This window comes from Pterocles gutturalis, unplaced genomic scaffold, assembly GCF_000699245.1.
Source record: "Pterocles gutturalis isolate BGI_N339 unplaced genomic scaffold, ASM69924v1 scaffold7550, whole genome shotgun sequence".
Classification (NCBI taxonomy): Eukaryota; Metazoa; Chordata; class Aves; order Pterocliformes; family Pteroclidae; genus Pterocles; species Pterocles gutturalis.
The window spans coordinates 1-14,793 of NW_010143333.1; the positions used below are offsets into that span (position 1 = coordinate 1).

At 36.0% G+C, this 14,793-nt stretch overlaps 1 protein-coding gene across 1 annotated transcript in view; it reads left to right on the forward strand.

Annotated features, from left to right (window-relative positions):
* The first annotated feature begins 1,041 nt into the window (after positions 1-1,041).
* SLC25A40 (solute carrier family 25, member 40) overlaps positions 1,042-14,793 on the forward strand; it is a 17,697-nt gene continuing 3,945 nt past the window's right edge. Inside the window, exons 1-8 of the mRNA XM_010084687.1 lie at positions 1,042-1,126; positions 1,696-1,755; positions 2,938-3,044; positions 5,056-5,123; positions 8,059-8,183; positions 9,454-9,627; positions 13,041-13,150; positions 13,429-13,510. Coding sequence (XP_010082989.1) covers positions 1,042-1,126; positions 1,696-1,755; positions 2,938-3,044; positions 5,056-5,123; positions 8,059-8,183; positions 9,454-9,627; positions 13,041-13,150; positions 13,429-13,510 — 811 coding nt within the window. The remainder of the gene's footprint in view (positions 1,127-1,695; positions 1,756-2,937; positions 3,045-5,055; positions 5,124-8,058; positions 8,184-9,453; positions 9,628-13,040; positions 13,151-13,428; positions 13,511-14,793) is intronic.

Below are 14,793 nucleotides of genomic sequence, written 5' to 3' on the forward strand. Positions count from 1 at the left end.
GATGATCCGCGTTTTATTGCGCAAGGCTTTGCCTCTGGAGGTCACAGCCCCGTCCCTGCTTTTAAACGGATTATAGAGGCTATTCTGGAAAGTAGTTTTGTTCTAAGTTAAAAAATGTGTTAAAAAAGATTAGATCCTAGAGACAAATCTTGTTTTATGCAGATTGGTCTTTTATTTTTTGATTTTTATTTTTATGTTCTTGTAGACAAATAAAAAGCTTAGATTAATGTAAACTAATAAAGTTATGACTGCACTTACACACAATGTGCATTTTGAAAGATACGCCTTTATTTGGGGATTTTATGTCCTGAAATGTTTTTATTATTTTTTCTTGTCCTGGCTAGTTGCAGATACTGTGAATATATAAGCTCCTTATTTTCAGATTCTGTGAGTCCGTTGCTAAGGAATTGTAGCGTTGCCTATGCAACCATACAGCAGGATTTGTTCAAGGAATTAATGTTTAATGGTAGCATTATTACTAGTTAGTCACTGTTTATTACGTGAGGATCTTTCCAGATTATATAGTCGTCACTGGAAGGCTGTGACTGTTGGATCACCCAGGAGACCTCTCTGGATTTTCTCGCAGGAGTGATGGAAGCAAGACAAGGGCTAGATGAATTAATCTGCTGTGCTACAGTTTATGGGCTGAAGGCTGGGAATTTAGCTTTGTACAGATTATTTACATGCTTCTAAACCCTTTGTTGCAGCAAGAGGTAATACGTATGAAATACTTCACGTGGTTTACAAAAAATATAAACATTGTAATTCATGTAAGAAGGATTTGGAAGATTTATTATCATTTAGAAAAATTAGATTATTTTTAAAACATGGCACAAATACTCTATTTTCAAAAAATTATGAAGAGGCTTATATACAAATAGGAAACTAATATTTACATTGTTGCTGCTTATAGGTAACGTATTAATGAAAATTTAAAACATTTTTTCTTTGATTTTTCTGCAAGTTTTGAACATAGTCTTGCAATATGTTTTCCTGTTCCTTAACAGGTTTTTCTTCTCCAGGAATAAAGCCATAGCTGAAATGAGTGATAGCAACTTAGATAAAATAACCATTATTCAGCAAGCAATAGTCTCTTGTTGTGGAGCTATAATTACATCATTATTTGGTAAGGCAAACTATCAAGCTTGCCACAGAGAGAAGCTTTGCAAAGTGATTACTCTTCAGTTTGACTCCGCATGTATATGGCTTGTATATGTCTGAGTTTAATGTTTTTCTTTAGAACGTTGTGATTACGGTCAGTTTGTTGAAAAAGTAAATAAACATATGAAAAATGCTGTAAGATTTTACATGCTTGAGGCCAAAATCTGATTTCATACGCATTGTGGTATGCCACTTACAAAAGGTTAGCGACAGAGCATAATAGCACAAGTTGTAGCACTTCCAGACAAGATGACACAGTGTTTTTTGGATGAGCTTTGTGTATCTCTAATATTTGTTGTCTGTGCAACTGCTAGTAAATTATAAAAGATACATACAGTGACTTGCAAACCGTACAGGATTTGGAGTTCTCCTTTTTTCCCTTTGTCTGATAACATTGTAAAAGATGTCTGGTTTTTTTCCCTCTGGAAAAAAAAAAAAAAAAAAAAGTTGTAAAAGTTCATGGTAAGGCATCTGTACACTTTTACATTTTCAGGACATGCAGGGTGTTTCTAAATTACTTTTGTTTTATTTTAGTAACTCCTCTTGATGTTATCAAAATTCGACTGCAGGCCCAAAGCAATCCATTCTCCAAAGGTAAATAAATGTGCAGTGTAATGGAGGACACTGTTTGCTTTTTGCTGTTGTATTTAGCTGATAGTTATAATAATGCTGAGCTACAGAATGTTTTCTTTTGTTTCACAACAGTTATGTTTGTTTTTTTGGCATAAGTGGGGGGAAAAAGCAACACAGCAATGTATACTGAAATTGCTAAAGAAAGAATCTGCCAGTGAACAGATACAATGGAAAAAAAAAATCCCATAAACACATACAATTTTAAATGGGCTTTTCTTCTGTCTTTCTGAGTATTTTCATTGTGGTAGAAGGTACAGCTATTACTGAGTTGAGCTGAAAAAAAAGCTATTAATAAATAACTAAATGTTTAGTCAGAGGGCTTATATGATCAGGATGAAATATCAAAGTTCAACTCCGCCAGAATCCAGAGTCTTTTGGAAAAGAGTGGTTAAGTCATATCTAAGTCACTTGCCACTTGGGTTCTACATAGATGTAGATATTGTGAGCTCAAAGATATGCAATGATTGCTACTATTTAGTTGTAATTAAATTAGATTTAAAAGGAGATGAGATGACTGGTGTTCCATGTTGCGTGTAAAGATGAATACTTGCAGTCACACTTGCTGTAAATGAGAAAAAATACTTGTGCATTCTCTCCTGTTTTAGTAAATTCTAAACCCTTCTGAAATCTGAAAATATGAAGCCCAAAGTATGTTTTTGTAATGGCAATAGTATTTTATCAAACAGATTTGAAGTACATGATGTAGAAGAAATAAAAACTAGTAGAGAGAATGATCTAGTATAAATACATTCTAAACTAAGGTATAATACCTCCACTGGTAGTGTGGATGCTGAGGCTACTTAATAAAAGATTTAAAAGTCTGAAAGACATTCATGTAGTTATATTCAATAGTGACATTCAGGTTGTGCGTTGTTTTTAGCCTTCAGCAGATGGTAGTATAACATAAACATGTCTCCTAGAGCCTGTGTGGACGTTTTCATTTAGTCTGGCACTCTGAGGAGTACTTTTGTTCCCTCTTTCCTTTCACCTAATTTGTCGTCATTGACTTTCCAAGATTATTTTGCCCCTCTGTGTCTTACAAGAGGCAAATCTGTGTTGCCATTATATCCAATTTCAAATTTCTGCTGCTTAAGAACAATCTTACAAGCATTGACTATGTTCTTATATATACCATTTTATTAGGAAAATGTTTCGTATACTACAATGGCCTTATGGATCATATATATGTTTGTGAGAATAGGGACAGCAAAGCATGGTATAAAAAACCTGTGTATTTCAAAGGGACATTGGTAAGAACATTTTACATTTATATAAAACTGTACATTTAAAACATTTTAAGTGGCATACTGTACATTTATTGGTTTCTTTTTCAAGTTCTATTAGAATCTGTTATCATTTGAGAGGGTGTTTGTGTGATTATACTGTGTAATTTGTAAGGTGATTAAAGATACCTTCTACTTTCTGCAAGAAAATACATATTCCTTCCTTAAGATGAACAAAGGTGCAGCTGCAGAGCTCTCCCCACAGGATACTGGCTCTATGATTTTATTTTCCCCACTCGAGCTGTGTTGCCAATAGTTGTTAATTGCAGGTACTGATTTTCTGTACCTGCTTACAGCTCTTGTATGCACAGATCTCCCATTATGATCTTGAGCTGAATTAACAACATAGTGTTTTAAAAGTTAGGTTCCTGTGTCAAGTTCTAGATCCATTGAAACTTGTAGGAGTAGCATTTTACGCAGACCCTCAAAGCAGACTTGCTGTCAGACACTGTGATGCTGCTTAATTAATCAAGATTTTGTTTGACTCTGCAATTAAATTACACATGTGATCAAGGATTTTTCAGAATTAAATTTCTGAGAATGAGATGTTCATGCAAAAGATTTCTTGAGTAGTTTTACAGTGTTATTTTTTTAAAAAATAACTTAATAAGTTTGAATTTTTCAATTAACTTTACCTTATAATTTTTAGAAAGTTGCTTAGTTTTCTAATCAACGTGATTTTTTGCCTATTTTTGCTGTGACAAGGTGATTCATAAAGGAGAATGACTATCATATAATTGGATGTCCTTTCTTTTTTTTAAAAAAAAAGTACTGGACAATTGTGCAGTAAAGAAAATTGTAGTGGACATGGTAGGTTTCCAGTGATAGGACTGTACAAATATTTTGCTGTATTTGCCCATATAGTTAGTAAGGTATGTAAATATGCTGCTCAGTCATTGGATTTAGATACATCCTTTCTCCAGTCTTGTATCTATACCTTCCTGTATTGTAAATTTGTTGAAGCTGGATTATAAACATATAAACTAACTTGTAGCGAATATATTTGTAGAAAACAAAATACTAGTATGCAATTTTCTGTCTTTTTTTTTTCCCCCCCTCTTAAGTGTCTTTTTTTGTCAAATCATGTTAGGACCCTTTAGGGTTTCTTGACTCCCTGTCAAAGCTCCATTTTTTTTTCAAGTTAGGCTTGTTTTAATAATTCATGTCTTTGTTTTCCCTATGCAACTTTTTACCTCAGTGGATCTGCCCATCAAGGCTGTCTACTCTAAAGCTATTTGCCCTGTTCTTCCTGTGAGTCCTTTTTGTGGTCTGTCAGGCTCTGTATTTTTTGAGGCCCTGTGATAATGTCTGGTCTTACGCATTACTCTAATCCATCAAATCTCAACCTTTTCACTCAAATGTTTAAGAAAATTAGGTATCGTAATATTAGGGAGTTTGTCTTTTGATGGTGATGTCAGTTGAATGATCTTCAGGGTTTACTGTTCCTCTGCGATCAGTGGTCTGGGAATATATGGGACAGCTGTGATATTAATTGTAGGCTTCCAATATATTCATTGCATATATGTTATCACATGGTTGTCGGAGAAAGCAAGTATTGAAGAATCATTGAGAGTTAATTGCTATTTCATGCCTAAAACTTTTGTTATGTATTAAAAAAAATCTTAGTGGATTGTTATGGGGAAGCTTCCACAAGTTGCTGCTATGTATTGGTTCTGAAAATAACTTATTTGGGTGGCTTGTCAGTTACTGGTAAAAACTTACTACTTCGGTCTTTTAAAGATGGAAGGAAATTCTTAATTTCAATCACACAAATATTTCTCTTCAGCTCAGTGGAACTGTTTGTGTGATTAAATATGATAGCTAGCATAAGCAATTACAAAATTGGGATCTCACAATGATAAGCCATTTTAGAAACATATTTTTTCATATATTAATTTTGTGTACTGCCAGCCAAAATATATTACTGAGTACAAAAGTTTGTAGCTAATTATTACTCTTTGCCTGGTTGTATTTTTAGGATGCATTTGTGAAAATTATTCAAACAGAGGGAATTAAATCACTGTGGAGTGGACTTCCCCCAACACTGTAAGCTGAATTTTTTTTTTTTTTTTTTGGTGACATGTTATGAACTATCTTTAAAAAAATTACTTTGTTATTTAGACAAATTAGTAAGTTTATTTCTAAGTGATTTAAAAAATGTGGTAAATTCTGACATTACAGATAATTATCTAATTGGTTTGATCAGAAACATCTAGAGACAGTATAATTTTTGCCAGATATTGAGATTTCTCCTTGCAAATTCTTTGATATATTCTTACTAGTTAAGCAGGAACATCAGACTTTTTCTTCTGCCTTTTAGAGGTAGTATCCCTACTGTAACTGTTGCCTTCGAATTCAGGGGGGACAGCCTCAAATTTAATCCATTTTCTGGTCCAGATCAAGATCTGCTTATGTTCAGAAGAGATGTGTTATTCCTATCACAGTGCTCACAGACCGAACGAAAGGGAAACAGCCAGAAACCTGTTCACTTCCATGTATTACAACCACATGGGCATCAGGGATAACACTGGAGTTGACATCTCCAGCAGTGCCAGTGTTTCAAGAGTTCCTGGAAAACGAGCAAGGGCCGACTTTGGCAAAAACGTATTCCCACTCCAAAACAACACTATAAGCTTTCATGCTGTTTTATCTGACGGCATAGTTATACGTTAGTAATCTGGGAGGACATACCATGTAAATAATTGGCAGAATTAAAGTAGAGGATATACCAGCCTTCACTCCTCAATAAGGAGGTCTCATCTCCGAGCATGTCTTACAGCTATCTCAAATAAGCGAAATGCTGCATGAATGGAATTCCAGTCCTCTGCAGTGAAGCTCCTTATTCACCCTCTGGCACAAAATTAAGCTGTTTATTTAGCAATGCCACATGTGTCAAGGAGAGGATCACCATGTTACATTACAAAACATTATCACAACCAAAGTGGTTCTCAGAAAACTTTGGTGACTAAACTCCATTTGAAAGCATATACCAGTTCCATAGTCAGCTGGAAAAAGTCTAAAATCACCACATTTTTATTAGATCCCCTGTTAACTTTCCAGGAAGAAAACTGGAGTCATTCTACAGTAACAAAAGTATTCTGGTCCAAGGACACCAGATACAGATATACAGATAGATAGATATGCACGCGCATGCACACACACATAACAAACCAGTAATTTCTATGTTTATAAACATAGAATTAGGGTTCAGGCACTGAATGAAGCAAATTGTGCTGTTCCATTTTAAAAAAGTCCTTTTTTCTTTATGGATGAGCCTATTAGCAGTTTCCCATGCCTGTCTAAAGGAGCCAGGCATTTTAGCAGAAGATGGCCGAAAACCCACCTTGTAGAGAACACTAACAAATTTTTTATTCCTATTTTTTCTTTAGTCTTAAATTTGAATGCATGTGGTCCCTATTTAGCTACAATCCACCCTTGGCAACGAGCATCATCAACGTACACTGTGCTTCACCAGAATAAAGGAAATGAGATGCACATAAATATATTGAAATAATACTAAGTCTGAGACATCATCCCACAGGAAGGAAATTCCAGGTTCCGACAGACAGCATCCTGAATCATCTCGGTCCTCTCTCTACCCTGTAGCCCATATGGTCTTTCAGGGAGTCCCCCAGGACAGTGAGCGCTGGCAATGGGCAGCTCTCAGTGTTCTGTACACCATGTGTACCACTCATCGAATCATATGATCGAATGTGATTGTTGGAGAATGCTAGTCTTTGATAGATATTTGCTGTCCTAGCTTGTTACTAGTAACTTGAAATAAGCAACACAGCTGTTTCCGCAGACACCGTAGTGTTGCACCTCATTGCCCTTACTTAATGTTTTTTTAAACATCTAACTAGAATCTTCTTCATTTCAAGTAACTTGGTTTTTATTCTATCCAACTTTGTCATGGAAAACAGATCATTCATTTTCTCTCTACAAGAGCAATTTACTTATGTAAACACTTATCAGATCTCCTCTTGGTCTTCTCTTTAGGCTAAACAGCACCAAAGTGTTTTATCTTTTTATTCATATTAACCTGGTACAGACAGTAATATATATGTACATATAATTACATAAATAATAATTATATGTGCTCTATAATTATGTCCTTTTCCATAAACAATCCAAGAAAGTGGCCAAATCTAACGGGCATATTAAAGTTGTATCTTGTAAGAAACGAAGGGCTGGCCAGTGGGAAAGCACTGGTACACTTTTCATTTGCACATAGTGGTCAGTATACTGGCACAAAAAAGCAAAGCCTGGTGGAGCTCAGACCTTGTTATTTATCCTGCAGCATGTGAATAATATATAAATGTGTTCTATAACATATATGTATATAAATATATAAACCTTTAGGACCTAACTGAACTAAGAAGTCTGTATTTCAGGCAAGATGTTTTTTTCTTCAACATGTGTTCTGTACTCCAGCAGATCAGAACTAGCTTCTTGATCAGAGAGAGGTACACAGTTTTTAAAAGATTGAAAGTGTGACTTGTTTGTTTTCCAGCTTGTATTTACTCATCCCACATTGTCTTTCAAGTAGTGAGAATCGTAAGTGTTGATTAAGATACAGAAAATACTCTCGAGTTGTTAAATGAATAAAAATTTAAGGTTAGCAGCTACTTCCATAATGTTTTGTTTGGTTGCTTCGTATTTAGATCTTTCAATTCCATTCCTTTATCAAAATAGTTCAGAAGCTGATACGAAATAAATTTTGACTGAGATAATCCACCATAATTTTACTTACCATTTTTCCAGTGAAATGAAAAACTGGAAGACTGAGAAATCTGTGGATTTGAAACTCTGAGTTACAGACAGTGAATCAAAGCCATGGGATTAATGCTTTTTTCTTCATCCATAACACAAAGCTGGAGATTTAACTTTTCCTTATTTAAGCAAAATATCTGTACAGCATGGTTGACTTTATGCTCCTGCTTTCCTTGTATTAATTTAGATTCCCTCTTTTATATTTTAGAATAATGGCACTTCCTACCACAGCAATCTGTTTTACCTGCTATGACCAACTGAGTGAAGTTTTGAAATCTAGACTAGGAAAGGATGATGAACACATTCCTGTTCTTGCAGGTTCCTTAAGCAGATGTAAGTTGTCATCTGTTTAAAGAGAAAACTGAAATAAAATACCTGTATGTTGTTTTCTTGGTTTTGTTTTGTTGTTTTGTTTTAAAGTAAATTTGCTGTGGATTTAAATGTGGTATAATATTATGTGTAGTAGAGTGTAGGAAAGAATACTGTAATTACCCAGTATTTGTTGGGCAACATAAGCCTCTAACCTGAAATAATGTGAGTTATTTTTGCTTTTACACTTGTTAATTTGTTCAAGTGTTTATATTTCTAGACTTCTACCAAGGACAGTAATTTAAGACTGTACTGTCATGAATCTAATAATAAACATCATTATTTTCTATAATGGAAACTACATGGGTAATTACAAGGAAAATGAAAATTTGACTTGTACTGGTTTTACTGCTGCATGATGTAAAGGGGACTGAATTTGGTTTTATATTTTGTTACTTTTTTTTATCCTTTTCCTCATGCATTTTTGTAGAAGTAGCTCAGGTCATGTATTTTTGGGCTTTCTTAGAAGACTCTGAGGATGTAGTTCCGTGCAGTTCCATTGCAGACTAGCAGAAAAATAATTGTTAACCTGTGGTGATATCACAAATTGTTCTTATGAGCATGGTGCAGATTTTAAATCCACATGTCAAATAAACATTTTCCTAGCAACAGGAGAAAAGTTTTTGATCTAGTAAAATTGTTAAAGTTTTTTACATGTGTGCTGAGAGCTTGTTAGTGAATAGTGACTCAGTAATCTTTCCACAAGATGTGAGTTACTTTATCAGATACAGATTTTCTGCTAAATATTCTTGGTAGTTTAAAATAAGAATGGCAAAGATGCTTACATATCAATAAACGCCTAACCTCTAACAATCATTTTTGTCCTTAACAAAAAATTTCCCAAAGCAAACCAAAAAACAAACCCCAAGCTCACTTTCTTCAAGTTACACATAAAAAGGCAATTATTGAAAATTAATCTTTATAAGTACTTGAAATTTTCACCCTATTTATGTAATAAATCTGAAAATTAGGATTCTTAACATGTTACATGGATTACAACGTACCAGTATTGAAAAGAGGTAGGTAGCTTGTGTGCCCAGAAAGTTTAGGTACTGTGAATAGATATGGTATTTGTATCTGGAAAGGAAACTTATTTTGGGATTTATTTCAAGGTAAATGGGAGAGTTGAAAGGAATCAAATATATAGAGGAAGATGAGACCTGACTTCAATGTTCAGGAAATATTAATAGTAAATGTTGATTTTTTTAAAAGTCCATATTTTTCTCATTTGCAGTTGGCTCAGTTACTGTAGTGAGCCCCCTGGAGCTGATCAGAACTAGAATGCAGTATCGCAAGTTGCCCTACAAGCAACTGTATGCATGCATCAGCAGTAAAGTGGCTACAGAGGGATGGTTTTCCCTGTGGAGGGGCTGGAGTTCTACAGTTCTGAGAGATATACCCTTCTCAGGTAGGGTTTATTTTCCATGCAAGTTTGTGTTATGTCAGAAGATGTGTTTATGTGTAACTCTTTTAGACTTTTTCTGTGTTTTTTTGGTAATTTTAATGTTTACCTTTAAGAATGACTGAGATTTACTTGTTCTCCTTTCAATGTTTTTATTTATTAATTCTTTGAGGACCTAATTTGTTTTTCTACCTTTTGTTTGTGGATACCTGCTAGGGTTCATTGTTACATTGCCTTTCTCTATTCTTAGATGGTTTCTTCTCTTTTGCTTATTAGCCTTCTGTGATAGGGAAGACTTCTAAACCTGCAGAAACATGGCTTCTCTAAGGCTGATGGTAACTGTCAGAATTCATCTGAACCTTTTGCCCAAAGTGCTTCTTGTTCAGTATTTATTTTTTAATTTATTTATTTTTCTTCTCTGACAATGCATCTTTCTCTTAGGCTGTTCTGCTAAGCTTTGTAAGGGAACTCTAAAATTCTTCATCTCATTTCTGTGTTACTGATTTTTATCTGTAGCAATGTGGCAGGGCTAGAGGTCTTCCTCCCCTCTGCTATTTCTAACAGAGTGGGAAGATCAGAGGACTGTGAGGGAGTGCACAAGGAAGAGGGCACTAAGGTGATGTGTGTGTGTGTGTGTTCTTCTCAGCCCTTTCCAGATTCTTGTGCCCATGCCTGCTGTTCCGCCGCCAGTCCAAAACATCCTCCTCCATTTTAAGTCAGTCTTCACACTGCTCTGGCGTTCACTTCACAGCCAGTGGACGCTTGCCTGTGCCCAATTCTTCACAGGCATCATGGGGTGCTGGAAAGGTAGAGGCACTGGTTAACAGGTAGCTACTGCCTTATAGGTTTAGGAGTATTGTTAAAAAGACACATGTGAGCAGGCAATTAGATGCATGAGTAAAGGAAAATGTATTTTAAAACAAAACAAAAGAAAATTAAATGCCACAAAACTCTAATGATATAAAGCTAAGGGTGTTTAATGCTGCTTAATGCCTTTTCTAAATGTGTTTTCTGATTATTTTTTCCTTATAAATACTCAGTTAAGATATGTTCCCTTAATACCTTCAAACTTACCTCTTCTGTTTGAAGATGCCCCAACAGCATCATGGCGTCTGGTATTCCTACAGCACAGTCTGCGCCTTTGCTTCAATTAGGTGAAGTTAGCTCTTTCAAGACAATTTAAAATCAGTGTAACAATTTGTATTGAGAAAGCAGCTCCTCTGTGAAAACAGTCAAGCAGCACAGCATGATTAGAATCCCACTGCGTTACTACCCCAAGTGTGAGTGATTAGCTACAAGCACACTCCTTGGGAGGCTAGCTAGACTGAATAAAACTTAAGCTGTGAATGTTTATGAGCATAAGAATTGGGTTAACAATAACACTTGAGTCATTTTTAAGCAGTGTTGCAGAGAATATAAACATAAAAGATACGCAGGGAAGGGAGTCCTGCAGGTGTGTATTGGGTTTGTGTGGTGGGGTTTTGGTAGCAGAGGGGGGCTACAGGGGTGGCTCCTGTGAGAAGCTGCTGGAAGCTTCCCTGGCTCCAAGTTGGAATTGTGGCCCCCCCTCGGGCCAAGGCCCAGCCAGTCAGTGACAGTGGATCTGCCGCTGGGATAACACAGTTAATAGGGGGAAAATACTGTGGCAAACCTGCAGCAGAGAGAGGAGTGGGATGTGAGAGAGACAACTACACAGATGCCAAGGTCAGTGAAGAAAGGAGCGGGAGGAGGTGTGCTGGAGCAGAGATTCCCCTGCAGCCTGTGGTGAGATGGCAGCTGTGCCCCTGCTGCCGTGGAGGGTAACGATGGAGCAGAGATCACCTGCAGCCCGGGGAGGACCCCACACTGGAGCAGGTGGCTGGGCCTGAAGGAGGCCATGACTCTGGGAAGCCCACGCTGGAGAAGTCTGATCCTGAAGAATTGCAGCCCGTGGGAAGGACTCATGTCAGAGAAGTTAATGGAGGACTATCTCCTGTGGGAGGGACCCCACACTGGAACACGGGAAGAGTGTGAGGAGTCCTTCCCCTGAGGAGGAAGGAGCAGCAGAAACAACGTGTGATAAACTGACCACAACCCCCATTCCCCATTGCCCTGTGCTGCTGGCGGAAAGGAGATAGAGAAATCAGGAGTGAAGTTAAGCCCTGGAAGAAGGGAGGGTTAGAGAGAAGGTGTTTTTAAGATTTGGTTTTATTTCTCGTTATCCTACTCTGATTTTATTAGTAACAAATTAATTTGATTTTTTTTTCCCCAAGTCAAGTCTGTTTTGCCCAGGACCGTAATTGGTGAGTGATCCCTCCCTGTCCTTGTCTCGACCCATGAGCCTTTAGTTATATTTTCTCCTCCCCATCCCAGCGTGGGTGTTGGGGACGAGTGAGTGAACGGCTGTGTGGTGCTTACTGCTGGCTGGGCCTAAACCATGGCAAGGTGCTTAAGCAAAGTTTTGGATTTAGATAATAGATAATTTATATTAAATTAGCGTTTTGTACATTTCAGTTTTCCTCAGACCCTGAGAATGCCTTCTGAGATACTGCCTACATTTACTTTTGCAAAGTCTTGGAGGCCAGGCACATGTGCTGGCAGTCTCTAAGGCAAGAAGATACTTTGATATTTCTCTCCTGGCACAATCTCCAGAACTCAGAGCTGAATGAGACACAGTTAACTTTCAGCATATGCAACTGTCATTTGCAGTATTAATTTGACCAACTGCCACAGGAGTCACTCTATAATTCAGCCTAGTAGCATACAGTTTAATGAGTTTTAGTTAGAATGGAGAAAGACTGCAGTTCAGTTCAGCAGACAAAAACAGAAACATTATCCTGAAAAGTTGTTCATTGGACTTGCCTTTGACAGTCCGCACAGAGCAATTCCCCACTTAGCAATTCCAGAGAGCAAAAGTGTGTTTCTTGGTTCTTGCAGAATTAAATTTTACACTGTGTCCCAAAAGAGTATGAGGCAGTCCTGAGCAACCTTTCATTTTGTATGAAACACATTTTTATAGGATTAGTGAGATCTATGAAATGTGTGAAATATGCCTAAAAATGCAGCAAATAATTAGAAGCCTACATTTTGATTTATGTTAAATTGAATGTTTAAAAATCTGTTATGTGAGTTTTGTAGTGCTTGGATTAGATTGTATTAAGGTAGGAGTTGCTTTATGGGAATGACAAAATGATTCGGCTAATTTGTATTATATGAAGAAATCTGGAATATGGAGGTAAGGGGAACAAGGCAGGCTGTCCATGGATCATCACAGAGAACACTTTTATTTTGCTTTCAGCTCTTGTTTCTTTTTGCTTCTCTTGCTACAGTAGAATTCTTACCTCTGTACTTGATAAAAGAATTTCTGTATTTGACATACAAGTGTGTTGTAATGCAAGTTGGTTTTTTTTTTTGGTTTTTTTTTTTTTTTAAAACTACAGCAATATACTGGTATAATTATGAACGTTTCAAGAGGATGATGTGCAAGGAAGTTGGTGCACGTGAACCAACATTTTTTATTGCTTTTACATCAGGAGCAGCATCTGGCTCTGTAAGTATGTATTTTTGTTTCTAGTACTCTTTATTATTACCACTAATAAACTATTTAAAAGAGGTAGGATTTTACATGATTCTCTCAGAAATTATCTATGTTTTGGGGTGCATGTACTTTAAACACACATGGCCTGGCATTCAAGCTCATTAGGTATATCTGAATAAATTTGAGTCTTCTGAAGTACAGTTGTAAATTGTGTGCACTTTAACTTAAAAAATTTTAGTAAGTTTTAATTATTGTGCTCTAGCATTCAAAATTATTTATTTTCCTGATAGATTGCAGCTGTCGTAACACTGCCATTTGATGTAGTGAAAACACATAGGCAGACTGCACTTTGGGAGCGTGAGACCTTAAAAAGTAAGTTGCTGCTCAGAAGAAAAAAAGCCCCACAATATTTGGAAAAATAAAACCTAGTATTTGAGTATGTAGACTTCTGGTAGAAATTTAAACTGTTTGTGTCCTCTTCTAAAGTTTTAAAAAATCCTATCACTAAGGCCTTTTTTCTTCTCCAAATTGTAATATCTCATAGGATATTTTTTATCTCCTAGGATAAACAAAATATTTCATTAATGGCATGAAGGAGGGAAAAGGTGTGAGTTTCGTACCATTTAGGTTAATAACATGGTATAAAATATAAACAAAAAAATCTAGAGCTATTACATTTAGGCAGACCAATTGCAAATTTATATACCTTTAAGTAAGTTATATTTAAATAGGCAAAAATTTAATTTCTTATGAAATATTCAGGTGAACAGTAATCTATTGAAAAAGACTTCTAAGTTGATAAAAATAACATGATAAAATTTTTGCACATTGACTACCACTTGCTCCTTCATAACGATATTCTTCCTTTGTTAAATATTAGGCTAGAGAGAGAAAGCACTGTGCTCAGGTTGTGCATTTTTTACCTTCTTTTTGTGTGATTTCAAATAAATAGTTTTCAAGGGCATATTAGTGAATATCCTAACAGCTTTAAGGATGAAAGAGGAAGGAAGTTTATTTTTTGTTCTGTGTTCAGTAGAGCACCACTGTGTTTCATACGTACTCAAGTTTTATATAAAAACTTTTTTTTTTTTTGCATTGCTTGGGACCCGTACCAGTGAGGGACTTTCATTAACTTAAATAAATGTTAGATCATGGCTTTAAAATTACAGACCAGGAAAAAGGCTGCGTAGCCAGTTTCTCTTTAGAAACTAATTTGAATGTCTTAGTTCAGAAAGATGCTACAAAAACTTAGTGCTTGCTTTTTGGGATGAAGTTTAATTCTCTCAGGTAAATAATTTTTTTCTGATGTAATTCTTGAAAAAACATATTTATGTTTCGTTGCAGAACAGACAAAGGTCAAAAAATCTGTAACTATAAATAGTTACAGTGTTTAAATTCTTCCCTTTTTCCCTTGTAATGTAAGAATTCATTGCTAACACCACTTTGAAACACAGGTAGCTGTCATATATTAATTAGGCTGATATTAACTAGATTAATATGTATTTAAAACTTAATTGTGGTTATCTATAATTGGCATTAGTTTAATTCTTTCCAAATCCAGTTGCTGTAGAGTTTGACGCTGACTATGTATCTGTTTATTGTCTCTCTGTGGGCGCAAAAATATTTTGTGGCTTCCAGATGCTGTGTGATGGTCC